Source organism: Archocentrus centrarchus, unplaced genomic scaffold (genome assembly GCF_007364275.1).
Source record: "Archocentrus centrarchus isolate MPI-CPG fArcCen1 unplaced genomic scaffold, fArcCen1 scaffold_24_ctg1, whole genome shotgun sequence".
Lineage (NCBI taxonomy): Eukaryota > Metazoa > Chordata > Actinopteri > Cichliformes > Cichlidae > Archocentrus > Archocentrus centrarchus.
Window position 1 is genome coordinate 1,860,496 of NW_022060254.1, and position 14,608 is coordinate 1,875,103.

The 14,608-nt window shown below is 40.2% G+C and overlaps 1 protein-coding gene across 1 annotated transcript; it reads right to left on the reverse strand.

The window, feature by feature from the left end:
- Window positions 1–1,434: 1,434 nt before the first annotated feature.
- Window positions 1,435–3,525, reverse strand: LOC115775805 (histone H2A.Z). Its single transcript, XM_030723329.1, has 5 exons — window positions 3,365–3,525; window positions 2,995–3,072; window positions 2,738–2,851; window positions 2,523–2,652; window positions 1,435–2,125 (listed from the first exon to the last, which is right to left on the reverse strand). Exons 1-5 carry the CDS (start codon window positions 3,365–3,367, stop codon window positions 2,064–2,066), a joined length of 387 nt encoding a protein of 128 aa, XP_030579189.1. The 5' UTR covers window positions 3,368–3,525; the 3' UTR covers window positions 1,435–2,063.
- Window positions 3,526–14,608: the final 11,083 nt, after the last annotated feature.

Here is a 14,608-nt window from a genome sequence, read left to right on the forward strand (position 1 = left end):
ACAATACAAAGACACAGAAAAATGTGCATGTATGTACTAATAATTCTTTTCATTATTTCCTTATTACTGGAGCAGAGTGAGGGGTGCGCCCAGGTCAGTATACAGACTCATTTGTCCATTTAAAGAGCTCAGGCTGTCTCGCATGTTTGATTAGTTTGGACAACCAAGCCAGACAAGCTCCAGTGCTGTACGCAAGCCAAGTTTGTGTCATACTGAAACCTTGTCTTCATTATTTTTATGTCACATCTCATTTTACAAGCACAAAAGGTGATTTTTTTTTTTTTGCCTCCACAAATCCCAGTGCACTGACAGTCCTTGTTAACACACAACTTTGTGTTTCACCTCTCACTTGTTTTGAGCAAACATTTCAGAGAATTACAATTCAAAAGCTGTTTTTCTGCTCATAATTACATGTGTCTATAATGATGAGGGACTTCTATTTACTTTGCTCTTGAACTATAATGCTAAAGGTATTCAATGTACCAAAATCCAACACTCAGGGATCCTGTCCAAGCAGCAGTATATGGTAAGTTGGGAGTGAGACGACCATCTTTAATGAAAAGCTGCAACAAAAGGAACCAGACTGAATGGTTAGTAGTAACTTTATACAGCTTTTTTTCCCCCTGGGAATGTCACCATAGGCCACAGGATCAGCCACCAGTGCGCAACTTTGTACAGCAACATAGTGACAAAATGTAAATCAAAGTCCTTGAAACTGCTATTAAAAAACAAAAACAATGTTCTCTTGTTTTTATGTGTCTAAAATGCATCAAGTTTCATCTTGCCATAAATACACCCTAAAGTCTTATTCAGATCAACATGCTGGCGATGGTCCCAGTCCTCCTAAAATCTTTGGTCCCATTTATGCTGACTGGAATCAGACTGAAGGTGTATTTCTGAAAACTCGAGCACTGCCTGCCACTATTTTTCATTTAATCTTTACTTTTAATATGCACTCCATGTGACTTAGCACTTCATACAATAGCAGTGTGCTGGGGTTATAGTGCCACCTACTGATGAGCTAATGTTAAGTTTAAAACATTTTAGTCAGAAACATCCTGTTTAAATGGATTTACAGGAAGAAAAGAAAATACTGTCATCGGGCCTTGCTCAGAACTGTGAAAACACTTCATATACAAATCTCAGTATTTATCACCTGAATTTAACCATGTAAACAAAAAGGAGGCCATTCTGTCAAAAAAAAAAAAAAAAAAAAAAAACATTTGTACACATCTTTAAACTGACTACAACTACCACCACAACAAAGCAATTACTTTTGGTCATTTGCAGACACTTTCTAAGCATATTAGTGAATGAGGTCACAAATGTGGTGAAAATCTACACACAAAAATCCCAAAATGCCAACTGTCAGGGCAACAAGACAAGAAATTCACAATACTGACTTCAAACAGAATAAGCCACACACACTATGCCTAATGTCCTGACTGTGCCAAATCAGTCTTTATTCAGGAATCCAAAAATACCCACATGACAGTCCAGTGTTAAACAGTGTTAACATGCTTTGCAATGCATGGAGCTATACAAGACTGAAATGGATGATCTGCATTAAAAGATACATATAAAGCACACCTTGATTCTTCACAAAAGCTACACATGTCCTTTGCTTTGTATTGACAAAGTTTGGGTGGGTGTGAGGTTCTTTCAAAGCTGTGAAGATTAAAAATTAAAAAAAGAAATTTCACAAAAAGGTCAAACATGTATACATCCACACTTGAGGAGCAAACTAATGCCTGGTCAAGACAAAACAAGCAGCAAACAAACCACAGGCAAAACTCAAAGAACAATCTGCAAATGCCCAGTAACAGCTTTATGAAAACACCACTTTGAACATGTGAGCGCAACTGAAACTGCAGCAGCAGAGGAAGAAACGACAAAGGATTAGCTTCTCTGAAGCCACACACAAAAAAAAAAAACAAAAAAAAAAGGGGGGGGGGGGGTGCACACTCAACCATCAGATAACTAATCTAAGATTTCTAATCTAAGATGTAGAACCCCTTGCTGCAGACTTCATCCTGAGATGACAACTTCCAGAGCACTTCAGGTTATACAGTCTTCTGCTGGCCCTTCTTTCCAATCAGAGATTTGTGGATGTGCGGGATCACACCTGAAAAGGACATTTCACAACAATTCATAGACTTAAACTGAAAAGGTTAAATCATTACTTCTGGCACCAACCCGGTATCCACTTGTTGCTGTAGGATCAACCTAATGAGTACTTTTAAGTTGATCTAAACATAATACATTGTACTGTAGTAGATACTTTCAGCTGTTCCCTAGTCAGAACAGCTCACCACTGCAGGTAGCATGGCATGTTTTGATTTAGCAGTTTTATGCCAGATGCCTTTCCTGACACAGCCTCCCAGAGATTTGTGTCTCCAGCTGGAGTCAAAACATCAACGTTTCGCTTGCCAAGCAAATGTGCAAACCACTACACTATGGAGCGCCAGATTGTATCATTAAAGTGAATGGTTTGTGACAGAGGTAGAGAGAAGTATTCGTACCTCCACCAGCAATAGTGGCCTTGATAAGTGAATCCAGCTCTTCATCTCCTCTAATGGCCAGCTGCAAGTGACGTGGGGTTATACGCTTCACTTTAAGATCTTTTGATGCATTTCCTGCCAATTCCAGAACCTGAAAGAAAAGCAGCCTTTAGATATACACAAAGGGCTACATACCTTTAGCAACGAGGTGCAAGATAAATAGAGCTTAGCGTCACCTCGGCAGTGAGGTATTCAAGAATAGCCGCGCTGTACACCGCTGCGGTGGCTCCCACCCTGCCGTGACTAGTTGTTCTGGACTTGAGATGTCTGTGGATACGACCCACCGGGAACTACGGGGATGAATGACATGAATGAACAGCTTCACTGGCCCGTTGATGAGTGACGGCCGCCAAACTGAGAACCATTGCGACGTCTGGCTATGTTAGCGTGTGTTAGCGCAACCAGGAAAATGAATGAAATTTCGGGGACAAACCTGCAGTCCTGCTCTCTGAGAGCGCGAAATAGCTTTGGTCTTGGTCTTTCCGGAATCTTTACCAGCTTTACCACCAGCCTGCAAAACATGAATACTGTTAGCCCGCACCCGCCGAATCGCGTCTTATTGTGGCGTAACATTACTCCAAGTTAGCAATTTTACTAGTCCTTTTAGCGTTTGCTAGCCATGCTAATACTTCCCCAGTGCAGCCAGTGTCTAGCATGCTAAGCCTATAGAGCATCTAATGCTAGCGGCTAACTGTTAATATATAAAATGCACCAGCATCAAATTAAGATTTTTTTCTTCTCACAGACTACATAAATACAGTTTGCCCTTATAATACGTTGCTAACACGACATGTAGTACTTACCATATTTGAAATTTACCAAGAACCTGATGCCGCAGCCTAAAAAAAATAAAAAACTACCCTCTGTCTACCCAGACAGTATCGACTGTTGTTTGAACCGGTTCTTTATATACATCCATGTCTATCCGGGTAACTCCAGAAACGTGTGGGAGCCTATGACCTAGTCATGTGATTACTACCACGAGATTCAGCCAATGATTGAGTAAAGACCTCAATATGGGAAATGTCCGTTTTAAGAGCTTATGGGTAATGTAGTTCGGATAGCGTATACGTTTTCCCATCAAAGTCTTTGACAGGTGATATATTTAATATAGAAAAATAAGTTAAAAAAATAAATTATCACATCCGTCTTCTCACTCGCTTATCCAGTTTAGGGTGTAGGGGGCTGGAGCCTATCCCAGCTGTAAATTTAAATAGACCCATCTGAAGAGCGTCAAGCCTCAAGTTTAGCGTATGAATCCCAACAGAACCATTGCCTGTAATTGATTATGGGGATACATATGTATGCTCCCCCTTCAGTTCTAAAGAGTCTTGAGTCAGTGTACCATGCATCTTTACGTTTTATTAAAAATGCAAAGTCTCTGACTCACCACTGCAGTCTTTATGGGTTGGCCAGCACTGAAAATTTGAAGAAGCCATTTACCTCTGTACCCTTCTGTGTCCTATGCTCTTCAAAAAGATTATCTTCTGATGTGCTTAAGGCTAGGACAAATCTGGGGAAAACAGCATTTTCTCACTATGCACCTTGGACATGGAATAATTTACAGAAAGACCTCAATTTAAATATGCCTCTATCTGTTGGTGAATTTAAATGCATAGTAAGGAATGCAGTGAAGAAGACTTGTGGATATTTTTCTTGACAAGCTATTTAATGTTTTAATGTGGCTATTTTATATTGTATATTGTTGTAATTTATATTTTCTGTTGTATTTGCAATATATTGAGATGTTTTTGAGTTTTTATGGCTGCTATTTTGGCCTGGTCTCCCTTGGACAAGAGATTGCAATCTCAATGGGACTTCCTGGTAAAATAAAGGTAAAATTAAATTAAATAAAAATTTTACACACAGGACACCATAAAAACATTTCAGAAGAGTTAAAATATATGTATAAATAGTCAAAACAAGTCTTTGTAAGAAAAGAGTTGGGATATCCTTTATACCAGGGGTATTCAAATAAAATTGAAATAGGTCCAGTCAGACAAAATTTCATGACGCCAAGGTCCAGAAGTCCAACTATTTAATGTGATATATATATATATATATATATATATATATATATATATATATATATATATATATATATATATATATATATATATATGACTTTAGGAAGCACACAGCCCCTCTACCCTCCATCATCCTGACTGACACCCCCATCACCACAGTGGACTCTTCTCGCTTCCTGGGAACTACCATCACCCAGGACCTCAAGTGGGAGCCCACCATCACCTCTGTCATCAAAAAGGCCCAGCAGAGGATGTACTTCCTGCGGCAGTTGAAGAAATTCAACTTGCCAGCAAGGACCATGGTGCAGTTCTATACTGCCATCATTGAGTCCATCCTCACCTCCTCCATCACTGTGTGGTACGCTGGAGCCACCACTAGGGACAAACAGAGACTACAGCGCGTTGTGCACTCTGCTGAGAAGGTGATTGGCTGTAACCTCCCATCTCTCCAGGACCTGTACACCTCCAGGACACTGGGGCGTGCAGGTCGGATCACAGCCGACCACTCTCACCCTGGGCACAGACTTTTTGACCCTCTCCCCTCAGGCAGGAGGCTACGGTCCATACGGACCAGAACCTCCCGCCATAAGAACAGTTTCTTCCCCTCTGCTGTTGGACTCATGAACAATTACCCTAAGACTGCTACCACCACCCTCCACAAACGCTGATGACCCTATGTCTATGCACCTGTCTGACTGCACTGATGTACATATTAGTGGAATATAGTCTACATTCTTTTATCTTTTAATTAGTCTCTGCACTGTATATTTTGTAATTTTGTAATATTGTGCTATAGTTATAGCTCTAATATCTCTGTATATTTGCAATTTGTATACTTGTATATTGTCTTATAGTTTTTATACTTATTTGTTTTTTTCTGTAAGCACGAAGTACCGCAGCAATTTCCTAATGCTGTGAACCTGTTCACCCATATGGCAATAAAAACCTTCTGATTCTGATTCTGATTCTGATTCTGATATATATATATATATATATATATATATATATATATATATATATATATTAGGGGTGGGACTCAATTAAAAAAAATAATCGAATTAATTACAAGCTTTGTAATTAATTAATCGAAATTAATCGCATTTTAATCGCATTTCAATATTTAACATGATAAATATTAATTTAAGTTTAGTTGATGAATGAATCAATATACATAAGCTTAAACTTCAAAATGTTGTTTATTTTCCCACCAGTCTACTACACAGACCAATGAAGGGTGGAAGCCCTCCTGTGATAAGCAAACATCTGAAATTAAAGTTAAGCATCATAACTGGATAGTTTTATTCAACATTAATGTCTCACTTGTTATAGTTGGAAATTAATCATTCTCTCAGCTGTATTCCTTGATGTTGAAATGTGTTATGCTTGTTTTAACAGCTTATTTTGAATTAAAGACTTAAAATTAAACCACAAAAAGGAGAAAAAGTTCGTTCTCAGTTTAACCAGCTGCTTTTACACAGCTGTGCTTCGCACTCACGCTTGCTAGGCGACATGAGCTACGCAGAGGTGACGGCAGGCAACGCTGATATTTTTTTTTTTTTTTTTTTTTAATTAAAAATTTGAACAAATGTACAGAATCATGTGGCATGTATACACAAAAAACACAACAGGTTTTACATATTTAAGGCACACAATGATATATAAGCTAAAGATAATACTTCACACGTTAAACGGGGAAAGAAATGTAAAAGGATAAATTAATTAGAAAAAAACAAAACAAAAAAACAAAAAAAGAGAAGAAAAACGGCGACGCTGATATGAAGGCTAGCCGCTCACTTCCGGCCTTTTGTGGGCTGCGAAAGACGTGGGCTGGGTCCTTCGCAGGATGCAGCCCCTAATTTGGACATTGTGCGTCGATATAATCTGTATGCCTGGAACTCGTGCACTGAGAAACGTTCCACGGTGCAAAGTGCGATTAAAATGCGTTAAAAATTTTAACGCGTTAATTTCCCTGTAATTAATTAATCGAAATTAACGCGTTAAAGTCCCACCCCTAATATATATATATATATATATATATATATATATATATATATATACACACACAGTGCTTTGCGAAAGTATTCGGCCCCCTTGAACTTTTCAACCTTTTGTTGAAAAGTTCAAGTTCAGGCTTCAAACATAAAGATATAAAATTTTAATTTTTTGTGAAGAATCAACAACAAGTGGGACACAATCGTGAAGTGGAATGAAATTTATTGGATGTCAAACTTTTTTTACAAATAAAAAACTGAAAAGTGGGGCGTGCAATATTATTCGGCCCCCTTGCGTTAATACTTTGTAGCGCCACCTTTTGCTGCAATTACAGCTGCAAGTCGCTTGGGGTATGTCTCCATCAGTTTTGCATTGAGAGACTGAAATTCTTGCCCATTATTCCTTGCAAAACAGCTCGAGCTCAGTGAGGTTGGATGGAGAGCGTTTGTGAACAGCAGTCTTCAGCTCTTTCCACAGATCCATCCAACCTCACTGAGCTCGAGCTGTTTCACAAGGAATTGTATATATATATATTCTTTTTTTTGTTAGTTTTCAGAGCATTAGTTTTTATATTTGGTTTCATGCTTAGTTTTAGTTTAGTTTTCGTCAGTTTTAGTTTTTCATACTTTGTCAGGTGCAAGAGTGACTATTGTGTAATAATAACTCGACAAAAGATACTGTTTAAAAAATTGCATTCAACAACCAAATTCAACAAACTAAATTCAAACACTGCAGCAAAAAGTAGCCAGAAACGCACAAGGACTGAACAGGTTAATCACAACCTTGTGGGCTCTGTGGACCCGACATGTAGTTCGATTTCTCCGGAGGCGCACGTCAGGTTACGGTGAAGGATCAGTGCGGTTTCTTGGCAGACCGCTGCCGTTACTTTTGCGGACCGATGCGGTGAGCACGCACACGCACGCACACAGTTGCCCGATGGCGCTTCCAGCTTAAACTGTTAGAGCGGAAAAAAATGATTTCATGTCAATCCACAAGGGTTTTAAATAAAATTACGAAAACAAAGGTAATTTTATCTAGAATTTCTGTTAGTTTTAGTTAGTTTTGTAAACTCACAATACTGGTTTTTGCTTTTAATTATAGATTTTATTTATTTCAGTTAATGAAAATGTTTTTTTCAGTTTCAGTTTTCATTATTTCGTTCGTCTTCGTTAACTATAATAACCCTGTTTGTTACAAAGTTTACCAGCTGGCAGGAACCAGCTTGGTGGTATCACGTGGTATAGCCAAACTCGCATGCAATTGGTCAGTGGGTTTCCTTAGACGCTTCACTACTACCGTAAGGACTGTAAAAGCTGCGCCGGTAAACCAGAACGCGCTCAACAAGATTTTAATGAAGTGGTTATTTCTGTTAGTAATAACCACTTGAGACATCATTTCGGTCCGGATCCGGACCGAGGTCCGCCAATTGGTGATGCCTGCTTTATACTGTCTATGAGATGAATTATAAACAATGTAACTACATAAGAAGCAAGTGCAGGTTTATAAATTAGCTTAAAAAACATTGGGCTATTCAGCCTTAAAATCAATATGATTTTAAGGCTCTGCTCCATTGCAACTTTTCATATAACACACATGTATTTCTCTAAGGTTGGGGAACTAGCAGAGTTATAACTATTCCTGAATAACTGGAACAGCTTTGCAGTACCAGCATGATCAAATGTTTACAGAAGGCAAAAGGAAGAAAAGTTGATACTGTGTATTTGAAGTCACTGAATTATAAGCTGCAGCACAAGTTTGACCATGAAGCCTATCTCTGAAAACATTCAATATGTCAGGTTGCTTGTAGTAGGTAAGGAATAGGCTCAACTTGGAGATGTAATGTTTTCCTCCCAATAGTTCATCTGCAAGTGTTTTTTGATTAACTGTCTTTTAATTTCTAGAATTAGAGAGAGAGAGAGAGAGAGAGAGAGAGAGCAATGGCCACAAAAGATCAGCCACAAATCAATCCCTTTCTGCAGCTGTGGTTGAGCAAGGCACAGGGACAGATAATCTAAACAGATATTTCAGTTTCAGGTAGTTTGAAGAGGGCTGTAGAGACCTTTGGAGCTGCCCCCCCACCCCCCCAGCCAAATCCAGCTTTACAATATCCAGAAACAATACCAGCTTACCATACAGGTAGAACAATTTGCATTCTTTGAAATAGAAAAACTTAATGAATTAAATTAATGCAATTTAAAATAGGACACTGACCTTAATGAAATATATAGCAGCTGGCTAGTGTATGGAAATTATACCATCTTTGGAATGATAGGTCCAAGGGTTCAAATCCCGGCATTCCCAGGCCAGGACATTCTGACAATAAGTCGGCTACTGGAACACGGCATAAGTAGACAAGAACTGAGAATAGGGAACTGTTGGAATGCTACTAAACATGTAACCCCAGTGGGATGTGGGACTTACGGATCATCAAAACTAGTGTTGGCTCAGTGTTCCAACATCTGCAAGAAACAACTGCTATCACAACTAGAGACTGACGAGGTACAACACAAATTCTGGGGAGCTAGAATGTCAGGTCAGGGGGAGATACTTTCATCCCCACACTCTGACACTGGGTACCAAGGCCCAAGAACAACTTGCACACTGAGCAAGAGCAGGTGATTTGAAAAAGAATATCATGGCTAAGCTGGAAACCTGGACCCTCCATGACTGATTACCAAGACTGCATGAAGTACCCTCTGAAAGTCTACTAGAAGATGTGAATGCAACATTACGGACAATCGTCACTGAAACACACAGTAACCATGATCCTTGAGATGCTTGGCTATAAGATGAACAAAAGCCACAAGGAGCAATACCCTCCATGGGGAAGAAGACTAGCAGCCAAGATCAAGTTAGCACAGAGGGAAGTTAGTCAACTATCAGAGCTGCAGAATGGTGTGATGAAGAAACAAGCTGTCCATACCTGAGGCCTTAGAAACTGCCAGGCAGACTCGCAGCTCTTGGCTAACCTCCTGAAGAAGTACACCAGAGATAAACTGTATCACCCCAACAGAGCACTTCTCTCTCCGACTGCTGGCTTACTTGTGGTTCCTCGGATACTTAAGAGTAGAATGGGAGGCAGAGCCTTCAGCTTTCAGGCGCCTCTTCTGTGGAACCAGCTCCCAGCTTGGATTCAGGAGACAGACACCCTCTCTATTTTTAAGATTAGGCTTAAAACTTTCCTTTATGATCAAGCTTATAGTTAGGGCTGGATCAGGTGACCCTGAACCCTCCCTTAGTTATGCTGCTATAGACCTAGGCTGCTGGGGGGTTCCCATGACACACTGAGTATTTCTTTTCATTCACCTCTTTTTACTCTTTTTATACCCCACTTTGCATTTAATCATTAATTATTAATCTCTGTCTCTCTTCCACAGTTTGTCTTTTGTCATGCCTCTCTCCCCTCAGCTCCAACTGGTCGTGACAGATGACTGCCCCTCCCTGAGGCTGGCTCTGCTGGAGGTTTCTTCCTGTTAAAAGGGAGTTTTTCCTTCTCACTGTCACCAAGGGGTCATTTTGACTGTTGGGTTTTCTCTGTAATCATTCTATGGTCTTTACCTTAGAATATAAAGCACCTTGAGGCGAGTGTTTGTTGTGATTTGGCACTATATAAATAAAACTGATTTGAATTTAATATACCTTGTGTTGGCTCTCACTGTGGGACGTTCATGTTACAACACACAATGATGTTTTGTGGAGCTTAATCTGTGTAGCATGATTCATTATAAATCTTTAGATACCTTATTTCATAGTTTAAATTTCACATGTTTTATCTAAAGGACACTCTGCTGAATCACCTGTAAATTCTGTTCACATTATTCACTATCACCTTAGTGTAGCTATTAACTTAGCTCTCAGTGGAGTCACTAACAATGTGGCTTCTTCAGATGTCTCTCCCACACTTTCCTCCTCAGTGTGTTGAATATTTAGTTACTCCTCAGTTTCCTTTAGTACTAACAATACTTGTAATAGATGTAGCCTGTTTATAGCTTTGGAGGCCAGGCTCTGCACCTTGGAAAATTCTGTAGCTTGCCAGGCTCCCTGTAGTCAATAGTCCCTGTAGTTGATTAGCCACTGTTTGTTCTCCTCCAGCAGATTGTACCGAGCAGCCAGGACATCAGGCCAGCTGGGTAAGAGTGAGGAGGAAGTGTAGCCTTAAACAGAACCCTCGGTACACTACCAACCTGTTCACATTTCAGATTGTTTTGCCCACTCATTAGCACACCGGCTGAGGAACAAACTTTGATTATTGGTGACTCTGTTTTGAGAAACATGAAGCTAGAGACACCTAGAGAAACCATTCTTGATTGTCTTCCATGGGCCAGAGCAGGCAAAATAGAAGAAAATCTGAAACTGCTGGCTATGTTTAAGCATAGATATCATAAAATAATAATTAATGACGGCAGTAATGGCACCTGGATGTGGATGTCACTAAAGTTAATATTGAATTGGTGTGTAACTTTGCCAAAACATTGTCATTGTCTGCAGTTTTCTCTGGTCCCCTCTCCAGTTGGACCAGGAGTGACATGTTTAGCCACCAAAAAACAATGTGGGCTTTATAGATGATTGAGAGACTTTCTGGGGAAATCCTGGTCTTCTTGACTGTGACTAATCTTCTTGTATCTTTATCATGGTTCCCACTGGCCTGTGGGATACCCAGGTACTTATAGCTGTCCTGTATATCTGCTATTCTGCCTTCTGGCAACTCTACACCTTCAGATCATCTACCCTGTACCTGGTCACTCCACTCCTGAATCTATATCTGTATCCACTCTTTGCAATGAGCTGGTTTACGGGGTTGAGGCCTATGCAGAACAGCAGTGGGGACAGTGCATCACCTTGGTATGATCTGTACTTGTGCAATTGCCTTGGAGTTAGGCTCCAGTATTGTCTTCCACAGTCTTCCACTGAGTTCCTGATGAATAATAATAATGCATTAGTCTTATATAGCACTTTTCTAGACACTCAAAGACGCTTTACAATTTCATGCTATATTCATTCACACCTCAATCATACTTGGTGGTGGTAAGCTACTAATGTAGCCACAGCTGCCCTGGGGCAGTCTGACAGAAGCGTGGCTGCCAATTTGCACCTACAGCCCCTCCAACCACCAGTCACATTCACACTTAGGCAGTGTGGGTTAAGTGTCTTGCCCAGGGGCACAATGACAGCATGTGCTCAGACAGGGACTCGGTTGCAAGGTGAGCACCTACCCACTGCGCCACTACCACCCTTACTCACCTTGGTTGCGAATGTGTAGTTCCTTAAATTTAAATTTCTTTAAATTTTAGGATTAATCTATCAGGACAACATGAAAATAATCTTGTCCTCAGTAGGTCTTAAAAGTTGGTAAATATAACCTACCATGAACTATAAAACATGGCATACACTGTGTCATCATTTATTAAACAAAAACTTAATACCCCACTAGGGTACAATACCATCAACTACCAGCTGATTAAATGTCTCTCCACAGCATGGACGCTCCTCTCAGGCATCATAGCAACCAAGGTGAATAAGTACATGAGTCAATATATGAGCAGAGCTCAGAAAGGCACTGGAAATAACACCAGAGGATCAAAGCACCAGCTCCTGGTGGATCAACACAATGCCAAAGAGGAAAGACATCAGCAATGTTCTTAGAGAAGCAATTGTTGCAGCTCATAAGTCTGGGAAGGATTATAAGGTCTTTTAAAAACAATTTGAATTCCATCATTCTACAGTGGGAAAGATTATTCGCAAGTGGAAAACATTTGAGGCAGCTGCCAATCTTCTCAAGAGTGGATGTCCCAGCAAATTCACTCTAAGTCGCTCAAAGCTGAGAAGCTGAAAAAAAACCTAAGAGCTAATTTTCAGACTCCTCACCGCAGTTATCATATGATTTGTTAAAATTAATGACAGTACAATTAGAAAAAAACTGAGCATGTATGGCATTTTTTGAAGCACTGTCAGGAGAAAGACTCTTCTCTCTGAAAGTATGCCTTAGCTTTGCAAAATTGCATCTGGACAAATCTAAAACGATATTCTTTCAACAGAGAAGCCCAAAATGGAGATATCTGACCATGTTAGGAGCAAGTTTCATGAAAACTAAACTCATATCAGCACAAACACCTCACACCAACTGTCAAACGTAGTGGTGGGGGTGATGATTTGGGCTTGTTTTGCAGCCACAGGACTTGAGCATCCTGCAGTTATTGAGTCGACTATGAACTCTTCTGTATACCAAAGTTTTCTAGCGTCGAATGTGAGGCCATCTGTCTGACACCTAAAGCTTGGCCGAAAATGAGTCTTGCAGCAGGACAATGATGTCATGTTTAACCACAAACTGGAGTCCATGAGTGGAGAGAGCAGACCCTAAAAACCAACTGCACTTTCACAGATTTTATTGTAAAAATGCAACGAGTATTCAGAAAGCAGGTAAGTGATGTAAAAGGAAGTTTTCTCAACAGGAGTGGGACAGGAGTTTCTGCCAGAGAGGAGAGGTGATGTTAGAAGCGGCCAAGGTGATTTGGTTAAGATCATGCAGTATTTCTAATGTGACTTTGAGACCTGACTTATTGGTAGCTTGAGCAGAAGATTTGGAGGTACAGCTGGTAGGCAGGAGGGATTCCAGGGAGGAAGAGAGAGGTTTGGTCGAGACTGGGCAGGTAGGTGAGTAACAGGTAAGTCTCCTCTGTAGGAGCAGTGACTGGCTCAGGTAAGAATAAGCGGAATTACCCATTAAGCTCCTCAGGCCAACGGGAATCTGGGAACACAGGGTAATCACACTGGCTATGGGAGCCATGGGAGACCTAATTAACAGCATAGTGGTGACAACAATCTGGTGGACAGTAGCGGCACAGGTCAGTCCTTAAATACTATGAGCCACTGAGTTGATGCAGAACAGGTTTCGGGGAGAAAGTCTGGGAAAGAGAAACTGATTGCAAGGAGAAAGAGAGAGAAAGAGAGACTACAGAGAGAATAGAAAGAAAGGAGGGAGGAAAAACTAAACAAACAAACAAAACAGGCCTGGGGGTTTTCTATTAATAGGACCACGACAGTGAAAAATAATCTGGAGTCAACTGTCTGAACAATATTTGAAGGGATTCCATGTAAATGGAAAACATACTGAACTAAAAGGTGAGCTGTTTCGGTTGCTGTGAGAAGTTTAGGTAGGGCTATAAAAAGTACTGCTTTAGTGAATCTGTTAATGATCACTAGTATGACTATATTGCCTTCTAAAGGAGGTAAACCAGAAAATTTAAAGCTACAGGATACGTGGCCATGGGTGACCAGAAACAGATGGAGGCTTTAACAGACCTGTGGGTGGCTGGGAACTAGTTTTATTTCTAGCACAAATACAGCAGGGGAGAACATACTCCCATACTCCTTTTCAGAGAATGTGAATAACACATGAAGTGTTCTTTCACTCATGATTTAGTGAAGCTATTTATTATGAAACAATTATGTTTGATGTTTTTAGATCAGAATGACAACAGAAGCTGCCCAAATGACCCTTTCCATACCCTGTACTTTTTGGCATGATAACATGTGCACAGGTTTAAATGGTTACTAAAGGTAACCATCCTCACATGTGATCTGTTTGCTAATCATTAGGGTGTGTTTTATAAAGAATCAGTGAGGTTCTGGGCTCCTGACAGACCCCTACATGTTTCAGCCAATGTTGGACTGACATTGCTGAGCCATAAGGAAAGCAAAAGAATTATCAAAGGATCTGCGGGAGAAGATTGTTGAACTTTAAAGAACAGGAAGGGGATAAAAAAAAAAAAAAGATGTCCAAAGAAACAAGAATGCCAGTCAGCAGTATTTGGACTCTTATTAAGAAGTAGAAAATAAGTGATTCTGTTGAAACCAAACCCCAGTCAGGTAGACCAACAAAAACTTTAGCCACAACTGCCAGGCAAATTGTGCAGGGTGCCAAGAAAAACCCACAAATAACTTCAGCTGACATAGACACGACTCTGGTTTGGTTGCTTTAAGATGCACAATAAGGAAACACTTGAAGAAGAATGGGCTGCATGGTTGAGT

Excerpts from the sequence above, each read along its gene's own strand:
- LOC115775805 (XM_030723329.1), bottom strand. Across the intron at positions 2,852-2,994 it reads CTCAGAGAGCAGGACTGCAG|TTCCCGGTGGGTCGTATCCA; the intron begins GTTTGTCCCCGA and ends TCATCCCCGTAG. Across the intron at positions 2,653-2,737 it reads TTGAATACCTCACTGCCGAG|GTTCTGGAATTGGCAGGAAA; the intron begins GTGACGCTAAGC and ends CTTTTCTTTCAG.